The sequence below is a fragment of the Etheostoma spectabile genome, chromosome 16 (genome assembly GCF_008692095.1).
Source record: "Etheostoma spectabile isolate EspeVRDwgs_2016 chromosome 16, UIUC_Espe_1.0, whole genome shotgun sequence".
Taxonomy (NCBI): domain Eukaryota; kingdom Metazoa; phylum Chordata; class Actinopteri; order Perciformes; family Percidae; genus Etheostoma; species Etheostoma spectabile.
In genome coordinates, this window is record NC_045748.1 from 22,287,698 (window position 1) to 22,308,039 (window position 20,342).

At 40.4% G+C, this 20,342-nt stretch overlaps 3 protein-coding genes across 7 annotated transcripts in view; all 3 read left to right on the forward strand.

Moving 5' to 3' along the window:
- The window catches only part of ghrb (growth hormone receptor b), a 32,481-nt gene extending 29,286 nt beyond the window's left edge, over nt 1–3,195 (forward strand). For all 4 annotated transcript variants that reach the window (XM_032539407.1, XM_032539409.1, XM_032539410.1 and 1 more), the window contains 3 exons: nt 1,266–1,356; nt 1,531–1,600; nt 2,231–3,195. In XM_032539407.1, the coding sequence (XP_032395298.1) occupies nt 1,266–1,356; nt 1,531–1,600; nt 2,231–3,073 (1,004 nt within the window). In that variant the 3' untranslated portion in view covers nt 3,074–3,195. The remainder of the gene's footprint in view (nt 1–1,265; nt 1,357–1,530; nt 1,601–2,230) is intronic.
- A 1,713-nt stretch (nt 3,196–4,908) lies between these two features.
- Nucleotides 4,909–13,067, forward strand: ccdc152 (coiled-coil domain containing 152). The gene is made up of 8 exons (XM_032539434.1): nt 4,909–5,191; nt 5,653–5,758; nt 6,133–6,201; nt 7,423–7,487; nt 10,030–10,165; nt 11,105–11,232; nt 11,499–11,603; nt 12,327–13,067. The coding sequence occupies exons 1-8, from the start codon at nt 5,129–5,131 to the stop codon at nt 12,453–12,455; spliced, it is 801 nt and encodes a 266-aa protein (XP_032395325.1). The 5' UTR covers nt 4,909–5,128; the 3' UTR covers nt 12,456–13,067.
- A 562-nt stretch (nt 13,068–13,629) lies between these two features.
- On the forward strand, nt 13,630–19,109 carry nim1kb (NIM1 serine/threonine protein kinase). Of its 2 annotated transcripts, none has more exons than XM_032539420.1 (4): nt 13,630–13,801; nt 15,125–15,426; nt 15,656–15,924; nt 17,647–18,500. In XM_032539420.1, exons 2-4 carry the CDS (start codon nt 15,153–15,155, stop codon nt 18,394–18,396), a joined length of 1,293 nt encoding a protein of 430 aa, XP_032395311.1. In that variant the 5' UTR covers nt 13,630–13,801; nt 15,125–15,152; the 3' UTR covers nt 18,397–18,500. The 2 variants fall into 2 exon arrangements, with proteins under 2 accessions (XP_032395311.1, XP_032395309.1); XM_032539418.1 differs by having other exon boundaries at nt 13,632–13,922; nt 17,647–19,109.
- Nucleotides 19,110–20,342: the final 1,233 nt, after the last annotated feature.

Here is a 20,342-nt window from a genome sequence, read left to right on the forward strand (position 1 = left end):
TTGCCAAGTACAAATCTCTACTTTCATCATAGGGCGTCTTATTCAATTTTATAGCATTTAAAAACAAATTGAAGTGGTTTTGAAACAGTATTGAGTAAAAGTTGACATACAGTGGTGCTCAAAAGTTTACATACACATGCTTAAGTTGACTAAAAAGAGGAATAAAAAAATCATGTTTTGGAAATTTATTTAATACCTAAATTAAAATGAGGTAAAATCCAACCTTTAAGGACACCAATTTTCTTTGTGATGAATAACGTATTGTAAATAATAAATGTTCTTATTTAAAATACAGGGTTCTAAGTATCCATACCCCATGTTAATTCCCATAGAGGCAGGCAGATTTTTATTATTAAAGGCCATTATTTCCTGGATTCGGATATTATGCATCCTGAAAGTTCCCTTGGCCTTTAGAATTAAAATACCCCCACATCCTCACATACTCTTCACCATGCTTAGAGATAGGCATGGGATACTTTCTATAAAATCATCTCTCATGCAAATCAAACCAGGTATTAGTCTAACTGAAATAAAACCATGCCTATCTCTAAGCAGGTGAAGAGTATGTGATGATGTGGGGCTATTTTAATTCTAAGGCCGGAACTTTATCAGGATGCATATATCCTGAATCCAGGAAATAACTGGCCTTTAATATAAAATCTGCCTGCCTCTATGGGAATTTAACATAGGGGTATGTATATATGACCCCTGTATTTTAAATAAGAACATTTATTTTTAACACGTTATTCATTCACAAAGAAAATTGGTGTCCTTAAAGGTTGGATTTTACCTCATTTTTAATTTAGGTATTAAAATAAATTTCCAAAACATGATTTTTTTATTCCTCTTTTTAGTCAACTTAAGCATGTGTATGTAAACTTTTGAGCACCACTGTATTCCAGTCTGTGATTATCCATCAACATCCATTCCTTTAATTTTCGTCTAAATAATTCCTAATTTCTGCTTTTCTAACTCAAACATTAGGTATAATTTCCCATAAATGAGGTTTTATTGACCATGAATTCCAAAAATTCCTGTAAAACTAAAGTCGAAAAAGTGACAAATGTTGAAAAAAGGGTCAAATAAAAAGCGCCAGTAAAAGTGTTGATTTTAACTTTTGACGGGAAGACAACACGAGGGTTAAACCTAGCCTTTCATGGCCTGTTTTTTCATTCAACTGTTTATTCATTTAGGTGATTTTCAGATGTGAAATATGGAGTGTATACAGTACGTAATGGGAATTTTGGGTGCATTTCTTTTCCCAGTGCCAGGCTTCCCAGTGGTGGCCTTGCTCGTCTTTGGTGCCCTGTGCTTGGTGACCATCATGATGTTAGTTATCATATCGCAGCAGGAAAAGTGAGTATTTCTCAACCATCAGGATTTCTGTGTGGGACTAGAAGGTTTTGAAAAGCTTGGAGAAATGAAATGCTCTGTGACCAGTACACTGTGTGGGCTGCTGGACCTTGACCGCCGAAGTCAAGTGTGTTTTTTTTTTACTTGCCATTCATGTGTTTTTTTTCCTTCCCTAAGATTGATGGTTATTCTTTTGCCTCCTGTTCCTGGACCTAAAATAAGAGGAATTGACCCTGAACTACTCAAGGTATTCAGCTGCATGTTATTATGCGTGACCATGCCTTGTCCTAATGTATTCAAGTGATTCTTCAACTTACATGGAACAGGGAAACCATTCTCAGAAAACGTTCCCAGCTGAGATTTTGACTTAATTTTGTATGTTTTTATTGTTTTTTTTTTAATCCCTTGTCGGTCGACTTGGTCATCAGTAGATTTGGTCTTCAATCCCATCTTTGAAAATCAAAACTTTAAAGGATGATTAGGATTTTATCTTAATCAAACAATTCCTAAACACTATTAGGGCTGACTAGCTCTAAAAGACACATTTTTGAGGACTTGGAGGAACAATAACACCACCGCATAACAACCCATAATGCTTTTCACTCAAAGTCCAAGGTGATGTCTTGAAATGTCTTGTTTTGTCTGTCAAAACCCCAAAAGGATCAGGTCAATATGACATAAAACAGAACAGAGCAGGAAACGTCGATATCTGAGAGGCTGAAATCAGCATTATCTGCCATTTTTGTGAAGAGTTACTTTTACGATAAATCAGTTATCAAAATAGCTGGCAATGATTTTTAATGGATTAGTCGACGTTACATATGACATACCTCTCACGTCATAGTATCAACTCTCTTTACTTTCTTCTTTTTCGCAGAAAGGGAAGCTGCGGGAGTTGACATCCATCCTGGGCGGCCCTCCTGATCTGAGGCCCGAGCTGTACTACAACGACCCCTGGGTGGAATTCATCGATCTGGACATCGAGGAGCTGAATGAGCGACTGACGGACCTGGACACGGACTGTCTCGTGGAGCGCTCGCTGTCCTCCAACAACTCCCCCCTGTCCATGGGCTTCAGAGACGACGACTCGGGCCGGGCCAGCTGCTGCGACCCCGATTTCCCCAGCGAGCCGGAAGCGTCACCGTTCACTCCTCTGATCCCAAACCAAACCCACAGTAAGGACCCGTCGTGCCCGACCGCCTGCGAGCCAAGCCCCTCGCTGCAGAGCCCCGCCACTGGGGAGCCCGGGTCTACAGCACCGGGCCGAGAGGCGCTGTACACCAAAGTGAGTGAGGTGAGGTCTTCTGGCAAAGTGCTGCTGTCGCCTGAGGAGCAGACTAGCAAAGACACCGAGAAAGACATCATGGCGCAGAAAGAGAAGGAAAAAAAAGAGTTCCAGCTCCTGGTGGTGAATCCAGACCACGGAGGTTACACCTCAGAGCTCAACGCAGGGAAAATGAGCCCCAGAGTGTCCACAGGAGACACGAGTGAACCCTGCCAGACAAACGGAGACTTGAAGTATTCACCGTCCCACGAATCAGATAGCACCCCCATATCCCCTCTTTCTCCTGTCTACACCGTGGTCGAGGGTGTCGACAGGCAGAACAGCCTTTTACTGACTCCCAACTCGACCCCAGCACCCCAGCTGGTAATCCCAAAAGTCATGCCGACGCCAGACGGCTACCTGACCCCTGAGCTTATGGGAAGCATCACGCCCTAGATTGGGGGGGGGGACTGCATAAAGTTAAGATTTTTCAATCTAAGGCACAGATAAGTTTAGGAACCGTCTCTGAGATTGACTCTTACGGGAGCCCAAGGTTGAGTGTGAATATCAGGTCTCCTTACTTGGGGGACATCTGTGCCACCACCTCTGTCCACCTGCTGCCCCCCCTCAGACACGGCTGTAAAGGGTTAGTTGGAGCTTTGGCACGAGGGAGAAAGAGCATGTAAAGATGTGTTTTACAGCAAAAGGGCAAAGAGAAAGCCTATCATTCAAAGGGTTTGGCATCGTTTTGATTTGAACAATTCCAATTCTTCTTTTGGATTGCAGGAAATTATTTTGATTCAAGGGTGATTTTCATTTTTACTGGGCTTTTTCAGTGTAAAATAAAGTCACCCTGACTGCAACGCAACAACAAGCTCATTGAAGTACCGGGGCCGCAACGGGAACCACATTTTCCAACCAAATCCATAAAAAAATAAAAGATTGTAATTGGGACCGGTTCTGGATGCCCATTCCTATCATTTGGAGGGAATTTATTGTCTAATGTCCAATATTTACTCTCCTTTAACTTTAATGTTCTGCAGTCTTCAGCAGCTAGTTGCCCATTTTGTGTCTGCAGTTTGGTGCTATAAGCCAAAAGAAGCTAAAAAGCTTTAATGAGTTGCAGAGTTGGTGGCAATTTTCTGTGGTTTTGTCACTTCAAGTACCATTTTTGACATTATAGGTAGTCATTTAGTTCGGTGTTGACATAGAAAATATTGAAATAAGATCTAAATAAGAGTATATTCATTTGTACCATCCCATGGTTCATTCCTATCATCTTATCATCTTATCACCAAAAGCTTTCATTTTTTATAAAATCAGGTCATAATCTGAAAGATCCTTTTATCAAATCAACATTTTTGTATGCTTTTCATAATGCTTTCATTCCTTTTTCAGGCTTTAAGATCAATATTGCCACAATGAAAATGTTATTTAACATATAAGAAAGTCTGCCTTTTTTATACTCAGCCTTTTCAATATCATTCATATTTCATGTTTGTGCCAACACATGAACCCCTGGAAAAGTAAAATACAGCATGGCATGTACGCATGTAAAATGATCACCTGAAAATATTAGATGCCTCTTCTTTTGATGCCATTAACATAGCCTACCATACATATATTTTTAATTTATTTTTTAAACTGTGAAATGTTTTTTTAAGAACCGACAGCCGAAATAATTTGGATTGTCAGTCTTATGCTCAGTCGGTGTTCTTTCTTTTAGTGCATGAGTTCGTATTTTTTAGCAAATTTCATGCAAATGTTGGGCAAAACGTGATCATCAATGTTAAATTTACTGCATCATAAAAGATCAAGTCTTAAAAATAAACAACTTTTATACTTTTTGCCATTTGTCTTGTTATTAATGTCAGCTTTTTTGACATTTAAAATGTTGTTAGAGTGTACTAAGAGGAATACTTTTATTCAAAGTAGTAAGAAGTAGGCTACACCTTTTTTAATAATGCAAATGCATTGGGAAAATACCCTATGTAAAAAACTAAGGTAGAAGATAAATGTCTTGCATTAATATTGGAATGTTAATATCCATTAACAGTAAAATGTTATTGTGGACCAAATATTGATGCATGTAAGTCTAAATGTAAACAAAAAGATATATGCTCTGTAAAATGTAACACATTTTGTTGATTAAAATCTATACTTTGCTCTGATATGTTGCTAAAAGTATACCTTAAAATGTATTTTAATGACATACTCTATATGTTTTCTCAATTCTTTAGTAACCGTAATCAGTTTTGGACCTATGCTCTTACCTACAGAAATTAATATTTCTTTTGTGCACGAGCTCATAAGCATAACGTCGTTAAGTTAACCGTTTACTAGCACGTGCAGTTAAGTGTAAGCTAGCTTCAACAACAATTTTGTAGCCCGCAGCAATATATATTATGTTTCTACCTTAACGTTAGTGTAACTTTAAGGGAAAGTGAAGCACTAACACAATAGTATTACTTTTACTACAGTAGTATGCTCTTTCTTTGAATAGCTACTAAAATGATAAAGTTAAACTGTGTGAATCTTGACAGGTTTATGGAGGACTTTACTCAACTTGAACAGGTATGGTAACGGATTTAGGGTAGCTGTTAGCTAGCTAGCGTTAGCTAACTTTAACTGTCAATGGGTAAAACCTCTTTGACATTAGCATACGTTATGCTAACTGCCGTTTGATTTATTTTCTTGTTTTTTCACTTTGTTGGACTCGAGATTCAAAAGCATGAGGCTGAAAAACAGTTCCTCACATACATATAATTATAGGGGGCCTTTAGGTCAGACTCACTTTGTATAATTAATTATTTAATTTTATGCGGTTATCTCCTACACCCTGCTTGATGGTAGCCGCTAGCTTGCTTATCCACACTACAATATTATCTCTGGGATCTATTAAATGACAGCGGTCATTAGCGCTAGCTAGTTACGTTTACTATACCGGTTAACCATTGTGAAATAAAAGGCTTTGCTAAGTGTGAAGTGTGACGTTAGAGGAACTTTATTCACTTGACTTTACTTTTATCAAACAGAAAATTACAGAGGTATCTGGCAAAAACAACGTGTTGGAGGTCATGCTCGAAGATGCGAATAGACTCATGAAATTCTATCTAGCCAAGGAGAAGAGTGTGGTTGAGGGTGAGTTGTTCTTTCATTTGAAAACTGCAGGGACACACTCATTTAAATCTTAAATTAGTATGGGCTGCTATTTTAGATATCGGTAATCTAGCTAATGTCTAATACACTGTCACGCAGGCGAATGAATGACGAATGAGTCATAGCAACAATGACATGATGACACATTTACAGTGTTTTACTCTAATTTGTGAGGAAAATAATACATGGGTGAGTAAGTTTGTGTATAGTGTGTGGTAAAGTCAGGCAAACAATACATGAAAAAAATACATTTCATTGGTTGTATAAACTCTATGCCCCTCATTGATTTAATTTATACTGGAACCTGAACTGAAACAACATGAAACCGTCCCTAATTGTGGCTGTGCCTGTTGCAGAGAGAGACAGTCTTCTGGTCACTGTCAACAGACTGCAGCAGACTCTTCAGGTGCAGTGCAACCTCAGAGGTGGGTGCAATAACCCACAAGACATACCCCTGGATACTTACAGTACTCAAGTCAGTCTTTTTCAGGGTGAAAAAATATGCAATGAGTTGCTAACATTAGCTAAGGTCCTTAGGGATATGGCTGTTGATGGTAATTGTGGATTTTCTTTAGAAGTGTCAAATTGTAATTCAACACTGTAAGTGATTAATGGTGCTTTGCTGTTATTGATGAGGATAAATGTTTTACTGTCAAATCTATGTCAATTCAACACAAAATACAATGTTTTATGATAATAAAGAGGCATAGGCTGTGAAGTTGTGTTATTACAGTATATGGGTCACATAACAGTGATATAACCAAATTATATATCCTGGGATTCAGTCAAACTTTTCATTTGTTTGAAAAATTCATACATTAATACAAGTTTTAAATTTGACTGGAAGAACCAAATAAATTTGTTAATTTTTTCTGAGACAAATGATGGTACGGTCATCTTAAGCACTCATGTAGCACAGGTTTAGCACAAGTTTAAGAAGACTGTGGTCTGCAACAAATAAATTATATCCCAGTTCAATATTTATAGTGATGGAGTTGTTTGGACGTTTATAGCATCCACAAATACATAAATAATCCCACAGCACAACTGCTATAGTAGTTTACATATTGAGGAAGAAGTATTCACATCATTTACTAATGTATGTGAGTGAAAGTACTAATAACACTGTAAAGAATACTGTTACGAATAAAAAGTGCTGCATTGAAAATGTTACTTAAATACAAGTACAGTATGTAAGTACAGTATATTCAGGAAAAAGTACTCAATGCAGAAAAAAAACACTCACATTTTAGAAACTGGAAATGATCCGAACAGTTCTGTCCATCAACTGAGTTATCATTTCAGCAAGACTTGTAGGCAGTTATATTGTTTGGTAGTTTCATTTATAATTAAACATCAGATTTTATAAACTACATGTGTGTGCAAACATCTTCAACGTGTAAAGTAACTAGTAACTAATGCTGTCAGATGAATGTAGTGGAGTAAAAAGTGCAATATTTCTCTCCAAAATGTAGTGGAGTAGAAGTAGAAAGTGGCATGAAAAGAAAAGAAAAATACCTAAAGTTTGTACTTAAGCACAGTACCTGAGTAAATGTACTTAGTTTCATTCCACCACAGCATATAGTAACATTACAGCTGAAAAGGGTTTTCATCCCATGACTTTAATGAAACTGTTCCTGTTGTAGTGGAGAATGAGAGACTGAAGAACGACATGGCAGACCTGAAACAACAGAACAAGAGAACAGCAGAGGTAAGCCCCAAGGCAGGAGTGAACACTGGCAGACTTTATTATTAAATAAATTGAATATAGCAGTGAATCAAAACGTTCAATAGACAGGTGAATGTGTCCATTTCCATAGCCCGTTTGCAGTCAACATAATGTTCTCCATATGTTGTTATATCAATGTTTGTAATGTTCAGAGACATTTGGCTTAATTTCCACGTTTCTGTTTGGTTTACTCATTACTAGGGCTGCAACTAACAGTTAGTGCTAGTTCACCTCCTGGGCAATCTTGAGCAAGGCACCGTACTCACCCAACTGATCAGTGCGCCGATACAGCACTGGCAGCCCACTCACCCTGACATCTGTCCAGTCCTTAGCATGTGTGTATTTCAGGCCTTTGTGTAGTGATTTCTAACAAACACAATGTAAAGTTGTGTTTAAAAGTTTTCATACCCTTGAAGAATTGGTAATATAAATACCATGTGCAAAGAAAACATGAGTGAGCAGGCAAAACACAAGTCTTTTATCTGTTATGGGATTCACATTGAACTGTAGGTCCTAACAGAATGGCACAATCATAAAACAAAACATGGCAACAAAGAAAAAAATGAACCGACCACTGTTCAAATGTCCACATACCCTTAGTTCTTAATACTGTGTATTGCCACCTTTAGCATCAATGACAGCGTGCAGTCTTTTGTAATAGTTGTCTATGAGGCCCCGAATTCTTGCAGGTGGTATAGCTGCCAATTCATCTTGGCAAAATGCTTCCAGTTTATGCAAAGTCTTTGGTCGTCTTGCATGAACCGCATGTTTGAGATCTCCCCAGAGTGTCTCGATGACAAGGTCAGAAGACTGTGTTGGCCAGTCCAGAACCTTCACCTTTTTCTGCTGTAACCACTGGAGGGTCAACTTGGCCTTGTGCTTGGGGTCATTGTCGTGCTGGAAAGTCCAAGAGCGTCCCATGCGCAGCTTCCGTGCAGAAGAATCCAAATGGTCTGCCAGTCTTTTCTGATAACATGCTGCATTCATCTTGCCATCAATCTTCACAAGATTCCCTGTGCCTTTAGAGCTCACAACCCCTCCCCCCCCAAACATCAGTGAGCCACCACCATGCTTCACAGTGGGGGTGGTATTCTGTTCACTATAGGCCTTGTTGACCCCTCTCCAAACATATGGCTTATGGTTTTGACCATAAAGCTCTATTTTGGTCTTGTCACTCCAAATTACAGAGAGCCAGAAGCTGTGAGGCGTGTCAAGGTGTTTTCGGGCATATTGTAACCGGGCTTTTTTGTGGCATTGACGCAGTAAAGGCTTCTTTCTGGCAACTCAACCTTGCAGCTCATTTTTTTATTCAAGTATCTTCGTATTGTGCTCCTTGCAACAACCACACCATCTTTTTCCAGAGCAGCCGGTATTTCCCCTGACGATACCTGTGGGTTCTGCTTTACATCCCGAACAATTCTTCTTGTAGTTTGGGCTGAAATCTTTCTCGGTCTACCTGACCTTGGCTTGGTATTGAGACATCCAAGAATTTTGAGTAGTACTGACTGGCATTTGCAAGGCTTTAGATATCTTTTTATATCCTTTTCCATGTTTATAAAGTTCCAATACCTTGTTACCTTGTCCCTATGGCTCGATATGTAGCTTGCTTAGTGCATCCATGTGAGACCTCACAAACTCATGGACTATTTATACACAGACACTAATTGCAAGTTAAAAAGCCACAGGTGTGGGAAATAACCTTTAATTGCCATTTTCACTTGTGTGTGTCACGTTGTGTGCCCTTAACAAGGCCAAACATTCAAGGGTATGTAAACTTTTGATCAGCCCATTTGGGTTATTTCTGTTATAAATATTGTTTAAAAAGCAGCCAAACAGCTATGTAAAAAGATATGTCTTCATATGATCACTATGCTTGAATTAAAGATAGTTATTTTGCATGATGAGTCATATTTTCAAAACTGATGCCAATATTTCAAAATTTATGCCAGGGTATGCAAACTTATTACATAGTAATTTCCCCAAAATCAATTTAAAAAATCAATAAAATTAAAATTAGATGTTTGGTCTATGAAATGGTGACAATAAGTGTTCCCCAAAGCCCAAGATGCTCTTGTTTTGTCCACAACTCAAAGATATTCAGTTCAGTGTCACAAAGGAGGGAAGAAACTAGAAAACATTCACATTGAAGAAGGCGGGTTCAGAGAATTTTGATATATATAAAAAAATTAGTAAACCAATTTATCCATTATCAAAATAGTTGGTGACAACTAATAAGTCATTATAATACCATATACATATATATATATATACAGTAATATAACTGTAAAGATTGTCCTACTAATGTGTACCTCCCAAACTCCAGATGAAAGAAGCTCTAAATTGATTTAAAAAAAAATTCAAGTCTTACCTTGTGCACACCATTAAACAATATAAAGCTTTGTAACCACTACTGAGGACAAAACATGGCTCACCCTTCAAACGAGGTAGCAATTCCAGATGTTTTCATAGAAGTCTGTCAGCGATGATGTATGTGAGGTGTGTGTGGCCTGTGTGTTGTCATCAGGCTGGAGAGGCTGAGCTTCAGCGGCTGGCCAGTGAAATGAGAGCAGAAGCAGAGAGACACCAGAGGGAGCTAGAGACTGTCATGCAGCAGTGCAGGAGAGAGGTGGAGGCCGCCCACAGGAAGAGCTTCCAGCAACGTGAGACCAAACATAGGATCTTTCTGGGAATACTTAGATTATACGTGCACAGAATAACCTCCCTAAAGCCATAAAGTCTTAATACCAGGCACAGACAGTGGATCAGATATATCCTGGAATTTACTTTTAGTACCTGTGGTCGCAATGTTAGCAAATGTGTGGAGCATTTCAAAGTGAGATTGTGAGAGTTTTGTAACAATATTAATGATATCAGCCCACAGCATAAGATAGAAGCAGCAGAACAGAAATGGAATAAGAGGGAGAGAATGTCTGTTAAAGATGAATCTGTATGGGGCTTTGACGATGTGCTGTTTGTCCCGATTAGATTCTTTCACGATACATTGGTGCCAATTTGATTTGGATTGTGATTTCCATTTATTGCTGTTAAAGTATTGCGATGTGATAGTATTTCAATTTTTCTTGTCCTTCTTTAACAGGAGAAGGAAATAGGGTAAATAGGGTAAAGAGGACAGTACATACACATACAAACCTGGACTCACATAAATACCTGGACACTTGAACTAATAATGATGGTAAATGTCTTTTTATAGCCAAAGCTTTTATTGTTATTATTATTGTTAATAATCATCCCAAAAGGATTAATAAAGAGAAGTCTAAGTTTAAGTCTAAAAGAAACAGAAGTCTAATAATAAATGTCTGGAAACAATATAGCATGAGACATTTCTAAAAACGGATTGTTTTCTTCAAAAGGATTCACATCATATTTCAGTCAGTCAGTCTGGCATTGTATTTTCTGCCTATTCTGCATTCACTCTGTTTTGCTGGAATACAGATACCTCATTAACATAAATATTAAGGTGAGTCAGGTGTATAAATCAAAAAATCTAAATCATTGGTTTCAGGGAAAAGAATTGAATTTAAAAATCGTCGGGGGGAAAAATCCCAAAACATTACGATTTTTGATTTTTTTACATACAGTGGAAGCTAAAGATGGCGAATTGAAGGATCTGATGGAGAAAAAGGATCTAGACCTGGAGGAGTTGAGGAAGAGGCTGAAGGAACAGGAGAGGGAGAGGCAGAGCGAGCTCCTTAAGTTACAGATGGAGGTAAAGGAAAAGCTACTTCCTGTGTTGCTTGTAATGATTTTTCTGAGTAACCATGTACAATTAAAAAGTCACAAGAAGGTTAAGGCTTGCCAAGACTGTTGTATACTAACTATATATACATAGGACTAGACTGACTATTGGTTTATTGATATTTATCAGCTGGTATTTAGCTCCTGCCAAAGAGTAATATCTGTAAACGACCTCTTGACAACCAGTTTCCGCTTCTCTCTAAGCTCGTCGGTGTTTTGCTTTGTACGTTTTGGCAGTTTGGTGCAAAGTTAGCCAGAGTTCAGAGTATAGCTCAGTTGAGCCAACAGCAGCAGCAGCAGCAACACGGCTCCAGCCTTATTCCACAGAGCGTCTTCAAGAGGGTGAGCAGCCCACACAGCACCTTTGACATCATAACTAACAAAGCACGATACACATTCAAGTGGTAATCAATCTGTAATTCAAGGCTGTGGTGTGCGGGAACCAGGGCTGTGACGGCATTGAAGCAACGTATCACTGCAGTATGGATGTTAACTATAGTTTGACTTCTTCCAACAAACTATAATATGACTTTTTATCACTTTTTTTGACATGCTCTACTATGATCTTTTCTTTTTAATCCATAAAATATTTCCCTTTTGTTTAATCTTATAGGTATCATTCAATATTTCAATGATATTCATACCCATTAAAACCATTCCCACTTTTCCAACTATTCTCACTACTTCACCTCCTTCTTACGCAATCATGCCAGCAATTCAGCTAAGCATTAGCAATTCAGGTTTTCAGCATTCATAAGCATTTTCTGCAGGACAATTCATTTTCTAATTGATAATAAAACCAATCAATAGTTCCAGCCTGATTTGATTAGTAATCACTTAATGAGAAAGAACACCACGGTCAAACACTAAAAGCACAGAGAAAATAATGGACCTGGTGCAGCAATTCACAAAGATCAAATACGAATAAAAGCTTTTGAGTTAGTGGTTAGTAATTCACAGGTCTTCACGGTTCTGTTCTGTAAAATGTAAAATGTGTTGCAGGTCTTGTTTATAGTTCCTCTTTCTAGTGAAGTGTTTGGATTAACTGTGCCTGTTAATCCACAGAAGCTGCAGTTCTTCCAGGAGGAGAAGAACAAGGAAATTGTTGCTCTGCGTCAGAGAATCAAAGAGCTGGAAGAGAGCCAGCGTGCCGGCAGCTTCAGCGACAGCCGTCTAAAGAAGAGAAAGATCTAGTTTGTTTAGAGGCCAGAAGCTGTTGACACGTCAACTCTGCAGATGCATGCATCTCCAGACCACCCAGGGGGGCAGATGTGACTAAAGTGGTTTACAATGTTCAGATTTGTATTTTAGTTTCATTTCAAAGCTGAATTCGGAGTTGTAACTCCACTGCTTCTTGTGCAGTGTCATACTTGACAAGATTTGCTGTTTCATCACCCTGCCTGCAGGTGACCAGTGAGCAGAGAGATTTAAACCCAGATCATATTGACTGTAAGGCTTTAATCCAATCAGACGGCGGCATGGAAGGGCACGAGGGAGAGGTGCTTCTGATTACATCAGATAGCTTGAAGTCCAAACCTATTCAGGGAGTTTAACCTGTTCATCTCCTTTCTTTCAAAGATAACTTGTGTTCTTCTTATCTTGTCATTTTGGAAAAGCAGAGCTCTTAAACTCAACTTCCTTTCATTTGTGTTCACGATTTCCCATTGTTGTTTAGGAAAGTAAAAGTCTGAAAAAGATCTGCGTCCCTCAGTAGCCTAAGACTGTTATGTCTACCCAAATAATTAACTAAGTATCAGTTTCTTTATATTGATCAACTGTGAGTGGAGTGTTCACTGAGAACATGAGCAGTAACTGATTGGAGCTCAAGACTCATTTTTGCATTTCATTATGCAACATTTAAGATATGTCCAACTTTCAACCTTTCTCGATGTTGTCTGTCTAGTGTCTCCCCGCTGTGCCTCCACTGCTCCTCACAGCTGTATGAAGATGCTCAGCCTGGTGAAGCGTTGATCTCATGCTATGTAATCTCTTTATCTGTGCTGCTCAGCCAGCGTCAAGGGGACAGGCAGCTAATCTCTATGGGAACATTGGGTAACAGCGTTGCATAACATTTCATCTCCACAAAAGCCAAGAGATCAACCTTTTAGCTACAAAACACAGCCATGTCTCTCACAGAGGTGTGCTTTGCTAAAATCAAAGCCTTCTGATTATACTGTATACAAATACATGTACACATTGGTCATCCATTGCGTCCTTTTGGCTTCTTTTTTTGCCACCTTGAACTAATGTTAGCCATTTAAATGGTTTGGCACTCACCCAAATTAAAACAGGATTAGAGTGATTAGAGAGGAGGAGAGGCTGAAGAAGGTGAGCTCTCACAGAAGGGGTGTTCTCTGACTGTCCTTCCACTTACCTAATGTCTCAAACAGTCGCACCGCCCCCACCCCCCCACCCCCGTTCTTGGCCATCAATGTGCAGTTAGTCTGTTCGAGTGGACAGAGATGGAGAGCATGACGGCACCGTTTTGCTCAGTGATAGAGGCCTTCAGTGATTTTGCGCAAACTGTCACACTTCAGCATGTAAGTGAAGAAAATCAATTTTTTCTGGTCCTACTGGGCCAAAAGAACTACTTTTTCATATTGTTGCATGCACTGGATTCTACGGCTGGGTTTTGATGCAAAGCAGCAATTTGGAAACTTGGTAAGAAAACAAGAATCTTGTTTTACTATATATTCTAACCATATTCTTTCTTACTCTTTGTTAAATGTCCCCTGTGTTTTTGTACGCGTCTTTATGTGTTTAGCCTAATTCTTTTATGTATGTCTTAGTAGATCATGTGTATATAAGCACAACTTTTTTTCCTTTTGGCCATCTTTGTGTGTTTTTTTCTGCACTCTTGCCAAAACTCTAAGTTGTTTCTGCACTCTAATTTCTAATTTGTACATGTCTGGAGCAACAACTTTTAAAAAAAATCAACGCATTTAAAAAAACAAAGACAAAAAAAAACATTAACTTATCAGAATAGAGCATCGAATCGTTCTAGAGAGAATCGGGATGGATCTAAGAATCGATTTCCCCCCCAACCCTAGCAATAACCCCTTGCGAAAAGCTTTTTTGTGTTAGTTGAAAGAACACATCAGTAAAAAATTGCACTTTAAAGTGATGGTTTGGAGTAATTTCACCCTAGGGTCCTTTGCACCCCGACCTGGAGCCAAACAACCCCCCCAGAAGCTTATTTCACCCGGGTCTAACATTGGGCGAGTTAGTTTTATCAGCTGGTTAGCTTAGTGCAGGCGCTATTGGTACCAACTGCGTATCTGGTAAATTACCCCAATAATAATGGCAGAAATGACACCAAACTTCTACGGTAGTACAAATATGTTATGTACTCATAACATGATGGATTGGGAAGTTTGTAAGTACACCAGGAGTTTATTTAAATAACACTTGCCTGCTGGCTTTTCTCCTCTGCTGCTACTGTCCCAATCCATCATTTTATGAGTAAATAACATAGTTGTACACTTTAATATGTAACTGACAGTCCTTTTTCCAGTGCTGCCTTTATATTTAATTTGATGTTCAATTTGTTGGAAATTATTTCATTTCATTTTTTTTTTAATTCAACAAAATTTGTATTTTACCAGAATACTGAAAACAGCAGAAATGCATCACTGAGTACACTTGTTTATGAATCGCAAGTAATATCGTTATCGCGATATTCAATATCTCATAAATATCTCCATCGTCATATCGTGCAGCTCTAGATGCTGCAGTGATACGGCAATGCTATGTGGTATTTCCAGTGGATTAAAAATGATGTTTTAAGCGTCCTGTGAGAAACTGTCTGTCCAAACCATGAGTGGGTAAGATGTGAAGACATTATCATGTTTTCTTTCTTGAAGATGACCTTATCTTCAGTCTGCTGCAGAAATGCCTGGAAGCCAGTACGTGATGACAAACACCAAGCGCCACCAGAGCCTTAACAGCCTGACGGACAGCTCTAGCACGGGCCTAGAAGACGAGGAGGCCGGAGCCCCGCCGCGCCTCACCCCCCTGCAGATGCTCACCGACAACATGTGCAAGGACGACACGACCATCAAGGACCAGATGACTGGCCGCAGGGTGGGCTTCTACCAGGTCCGCGGGGAGATCGGCTATGGGACCTTCTCCCGAGTCAAACTGGCTTACCACACTCTGACTAAAGGTAGGTGAACATGCTATTTGTGCAAGGGAAGTTAAGAGTTTTCCAAACAACAAAATTTCAATGAATTGCATATTACAATAATGTTAAAAAGAAGCATTAAAATCTGGCGTTGATTTGTTTTCTGTCTACTGAGTAATAATTCCAGAAGAAGTTGTTTTACCAGAACTCCTTGTTGGCATCCAGACAGATATGTAATGTCTCCGCGTCCCTTCACCTGTCCTCCTCGTAGACAAGGTGGCGCTGAAGATCCTGGATAAGAAGCGGCTGGACAGTCAGTCCCAGCGTCTGCTCTCCAAGGAGATCAGCAGCATGGAGTGCTTGCAGCACCCCAACGTGGTGTGTCTGTACGAGGTGGTGGAGACGCCGAGGCGCCTTTACCTGGTGCTGGAGTACGCAGGAGGAGGAGACCTCTGCAACCAGATATTCACCATGGGAAAGCTGTCCGACAACACCAGCAAGGTCACCTTCGCCCAGATCCTTTCTGCCATCAAATATTTGGTTAGTGACATAGAAACACCTTTTTTTATCACCAGCAAATAGGCACTGCAGACTCTGACCAATGGTTTGATCCCCAGTCCTGGCTTGGCCTTTTTGTGTGTAGTTTGTATGGTCTTCCAGTCTGACTATGACTTTTTTATCTCTTTTTTTAAATACTATACCATGGCTTTTTGTCATTTTTTTAAAAGTACTATACCATGGCTTTTTTCACTTAAAAAAAAAATACTATACCATGGCTTCTTGTCACTTTAAAAAAATACTTTACCATGGCTTTTTGTCACTTTTTAATAAAAAATACTATATCATGACTTTTTGTCATTTAAAAAAGAAAAAAATATACCATGGCTTTTTGTCACTTTAAAAAAAAGAAATACTATACCATGGCTTTTTGTCATTTTTTTTTTAATTACCATACCATGGCTTTTTGTCAATTTGTTTTCGATATACTATACCATGACTTTTTTTGACATACTATAGTCTATATCCACGCCATTCCACTTCCGGGATTGTTCCAATCGCCCAGGACGATTGTGATTGGTTAAATGAAATGCCAATAAACCAGAGCAGGTTTTTCTCCCATCCCAACCTCTTCCGCAGCTCTGTGAAAGAAGGTCTGGCAATGCGAGACTGACTATACTATGACTTTTTTTTAATCACTTTTTTTTCGACATACTATACTATGACTATACCAGACTTTTTTTAGGCACACCTGGCTAAAACAGCAGCAGTCTCAGTTATCTAATTCAGGGGGAATTTCTATCAGTAGAGATTAGTTCTCTGGACTGGACTGGTTTAAAATATGTCTGATCACTTGTGTTTATTGGACTCCATAATAATTCTAATCAATCACTGTTATTAAGTTGTAAAGTCCCTAAAAAGCCCAGGATCTTAGCAGTCCAGCTGATAAGCAAGAGGTTATCATAATCAATAGAAATGATGACTATGACAGTCAATTACGATCCAGGTTATAATCAAGAGGTGAAGCCCCTCCCCTTCCGATGGACCCCATGGGACCTTATTTCTGAAAAAATAGGTTTAGTAGTAAACAAAGAGAGACAAAACATTTGTTCATCTCGTTAGAATTGTGCCATGAATTACACATGTGACGTTTGTCAACTTAAAAGAAAGTCACAGTTTGTTGTAGGTTTGTCGTGGCACCACTTAGTTTTGTATGAAACTGCTCATTGGACTACAATTCTCGCCTTGCACAATCTACGCCACCTTGCTTTCTACTCGCCTTGCTCGCTATTTGGCAAGCTTAGCTCTGTTCCACAACACATGTAACGTTATCTTACCGGATGGGTTTTAACCAGCGACTTTTTTTTATTGGCCGGAGAAGCAAAAGGATGAGCAAGATGTCCGCTGCTCGTGTGAGTAACGTTAATGTTAATAAACAAAACACACAGGCATCGTAGCTTTGGCGAGACGGCACTTTCCAGCGGTTTTACAACAAACTAAGCCCTTACTGACTTGCTGATTATTTATTTAAAAATTGGCAAACATCACATGTGTTATGTATAGCTCAATTCAAACCAATCCAATCCAATAATTATGTGTCTCTTATTATTATTAGTATGTGTTTATATTTTTTCTGAAAGAATTGTCCCATGGTGGTCCACCGCCACGGGAAGAACATTGCCTCTCTAGACACAGAACATCTGTCATGTCAGATTTGTTTGATATTTGGAAGTATCCAACCAGCTCGTGTGTTTTGCTGTGCAGCACAACAACAACATCATTCACCGTGACCTGAAGGCCGAGAACGTTCTGATTAGCAGCAGCGGCTGCGTGAAGGTGGCCGACTTTGGATTCAGCACGCGGCTTTCGAACCGCAACGACACCCTCGACACTTTCTGTGGCTCGCCGCCCTACGCCGCCCCAGAGCTCTTCAGGGATGAGTGCTACCTGGGGCCCCCGGTGGACGTGTGGGCCATGGGGGTGCTGCTTTTCTTCATGGTGACCGGAACTATGCCGTTCCGCGCCGAGACCATGGGGAAGCTGCGGCGCTGCATCCTGGATTGCGCCTACACCGTCCCTCCCTGGGTACCCGGCCCCTGCCAGAGGCTCATCAAGGGAATCTTGAAGGTGGTCCCCGCTGAGCGCTACGCCATCGACCAGATGCTGGGCTGCGATTGGCTCCTACCTGTGGAGTTCCCCTGGTCATTGGTGGCGCCTGAACCGGCGAGCCCTCAGCAGAGCCTGCTGGACTCGGAGCGCGAGGACCTGGAGGAGGAGGTTCGGAGCTCGCTGGAAGAGCTTGGCTTCAGCACGGTGCACGGGTGGAACAATCTGCCCAAAGAAAGCCGCAGCCCCGTAACCGGCGTTTATCGGATCCTGCTACGCCGAGCCCAGAGAAGGAGGGGCTGCGACAGTCCCCCCATAGTCCGGGGGATGGTGAGGGACCCCAGGAGGGAGGGGCTCCGGGCCTACAGGGGCCTCAGACACACCTCCAAGTTTTGTGTGCTTTCATGAAAGAGTGGTAGAGACACTTCAGCACAGTTTTTCTACACACTTTTTTAAAACAATGACATAAATGGCAATAGAGATTTTTAATTTTACTTTTTTTTTTTTTTTTTGTCAGGCCGTTGTAGTTTTTTGCTGAAACTATTATTTTTTACACGTTTGTAGCATTTGATCATGTGTTTCACTTCCTTCATACAGCTTTTCGGGATACCTAAAGGCCGTTTTATGGTTGCGGACTTGTGCGCTGGTGGTGCGTCGAGCTGGTGTGTGTGTGTGTGTGTGTGTGGTGTGTTTGTGTGTGTGTGGTGTGTGTGTGTGTGTGTGTGTGTGTGTGTGTGTGGGGAGTGGGTGAAAGAGCGAGGGGAAGTAGAGAGTGATTAGCTTTGAAGCGAGTAGCGGCTCTAGAGTCATAGTGACAGAAACAAAGTGTCCTCCCTGTGTTTTCTGACCAAGGTGAGCCATCTTTAGCAGGAAACGTTAACCCTCTTCTTGATTTCATGTTGTTCATGGAGAAGGAGAACCAGGAAATGAGTCGGGGGGGTGCAACGCTACCGAGCCACGGCCGAGCCACGTGCGTCGCTGTGACTGGCAGTTACATTTTTTGAGAGGCGCACGTCAGGTACGCCTTCGATTTTACGCACAACCATAAAACGGCCTTTAGGTATACAGGTATGTATTGAATGTTAAAGTGCCTGATGAAATTAAACAAAAAAAAAAAGTTGTGAAAGAATCCATGATTTTTGCTTCTTAATTTAAATGATTTGAGTGGTTTTGAGATGCCGGATGACAGGCCCAGATTGGCCCCGGTAGATCCCCTTGGGACCACTGGCAATTTTAGCCGACATATATGGGGCGGCGCCTGCAAGCTAGTTCAGGCGGTCAACTCAAGCTGCACCGCTGTACACACACGTGACATGCCTCAAACACCCCACCCCACCCTCAATATGCCGTTCTATTTAAGCTGCACATTTCCCAATCTCTGCCTCGCCAAAGCTGCTGCTGCCCTGCACCTGTATCGCTGCCTGCTTTCAGCTACGCCAACCACCCCAGAATCCACCTGCAGACTTTATCATCACTCCCCAATATCTCCTGTAAACCCAAACTGCGGGGAGTGACTAGGTCGGAGCCTGGCTGCCGAACACACCGTTCTGCTGTTCTAATCAACATTTCAAACAGGAGTTGTCTGACCAAACTGTTTTGACGAGGATGTCTTGGGCCCTAAAATAAATGTATCATGAAACTAGACCACCTAAGGAATCCATTGGTTCTAATCATGCCATGCTAGTTTGTCGGGAAGATGGGTAAATAACGCTCCAGCGAGGGAAAAACTGGCAATGGCAACATTTAAAAGGGGTCCCTTGCCCTCTTACCTCAGGATGTCTGAATGTGGGTACACAAGTCTTCCCTTTCCATAAAGGCCCACTTCCTGCTAATCCAATGCAGTTTGAGGAAAACACCGTGCAGTTTTTCTCATGCTCATTCTAAAATGGTATATTTCAATATTTCTGCATACTGTAAACAGTCTTGGAAATGCATAAATTGTTTTCATGTGTGATGGTAGTCCCTATAACAGCCATTTCATTGGCGTGAATCCATTTTTTCTAAACGTGACCTCACTGTATAAAGAGACCTACTGTGCTGTAATATCTAGTCCCATCCTGAAGAAAGTTTACAACCACAAACTACAGAAGGATGGATGGCTTTCCTAGTTTCCAAAACAGAAGTGCTCCCCATCCAATCACAGGAAAATGCAATTCTAGCAGAAATCTCCAAATGTCAAAGGGGTTTTCATGGTAAATCACAGCATGAGATTTTCTATGGTGTCTTAAAATGGTATTTTGGAGAGATTTCTGACCACTTTATCAATTCTCGAGTGGTCAAAATGGTTATATTTTGCAACAAATCTCTCTTAACAAATGATAGCAATCTAACAGCTGCACATAACTTAAGATTTA

Excerpts from the sequence above, each read along its gene's own strand:
- nim1kb (XM_032539420.1), top strand. The coding sequence starts at position 15,153 with ATGCCTGGAAGCCAGTACGTGATGACAAACACCAAGCGCCACCAGAGC. Across the intron at positions 15,427-15,655 it reads TTACCACACTCTGACTAAAG|ACAAGGTGGCGCTGAAGATC; the intron begins GTAGGTGAACAT and ends TCCTCCTCGTAG. Across the intron at positions 15,925-17,646 it reads TTTCTGCCATCAAATATTTG|CACAACAACAACATCATTCA; the intron begins GTTAGTGACATA and ends TTTGCTGTGCAG.
- ccdc152 (XM_032539434.1), top strand. The coding sequence starts at position 5,129 with ATGATAAAGTTAAACTGTGTGAATCTTGACAGGTTTATGGAGGACTTT. Across the intron at positions 5,759-6,132 it reads GGAGAAGAGTGTGGTTGAGG|AGAGAGACAGTCTTCTGGTC; the intron begins GTGAGTTGTTCT and ends TGCCTGTTGCAG. Across the intron at positions 6,202-7,422 it reads GGTGCAGTGCAACCTCAGAG|TGGAGAATGAGAGACTGAAG; the intron begins GTGGGTGCAATA and ends TTCCTGTTGTAG.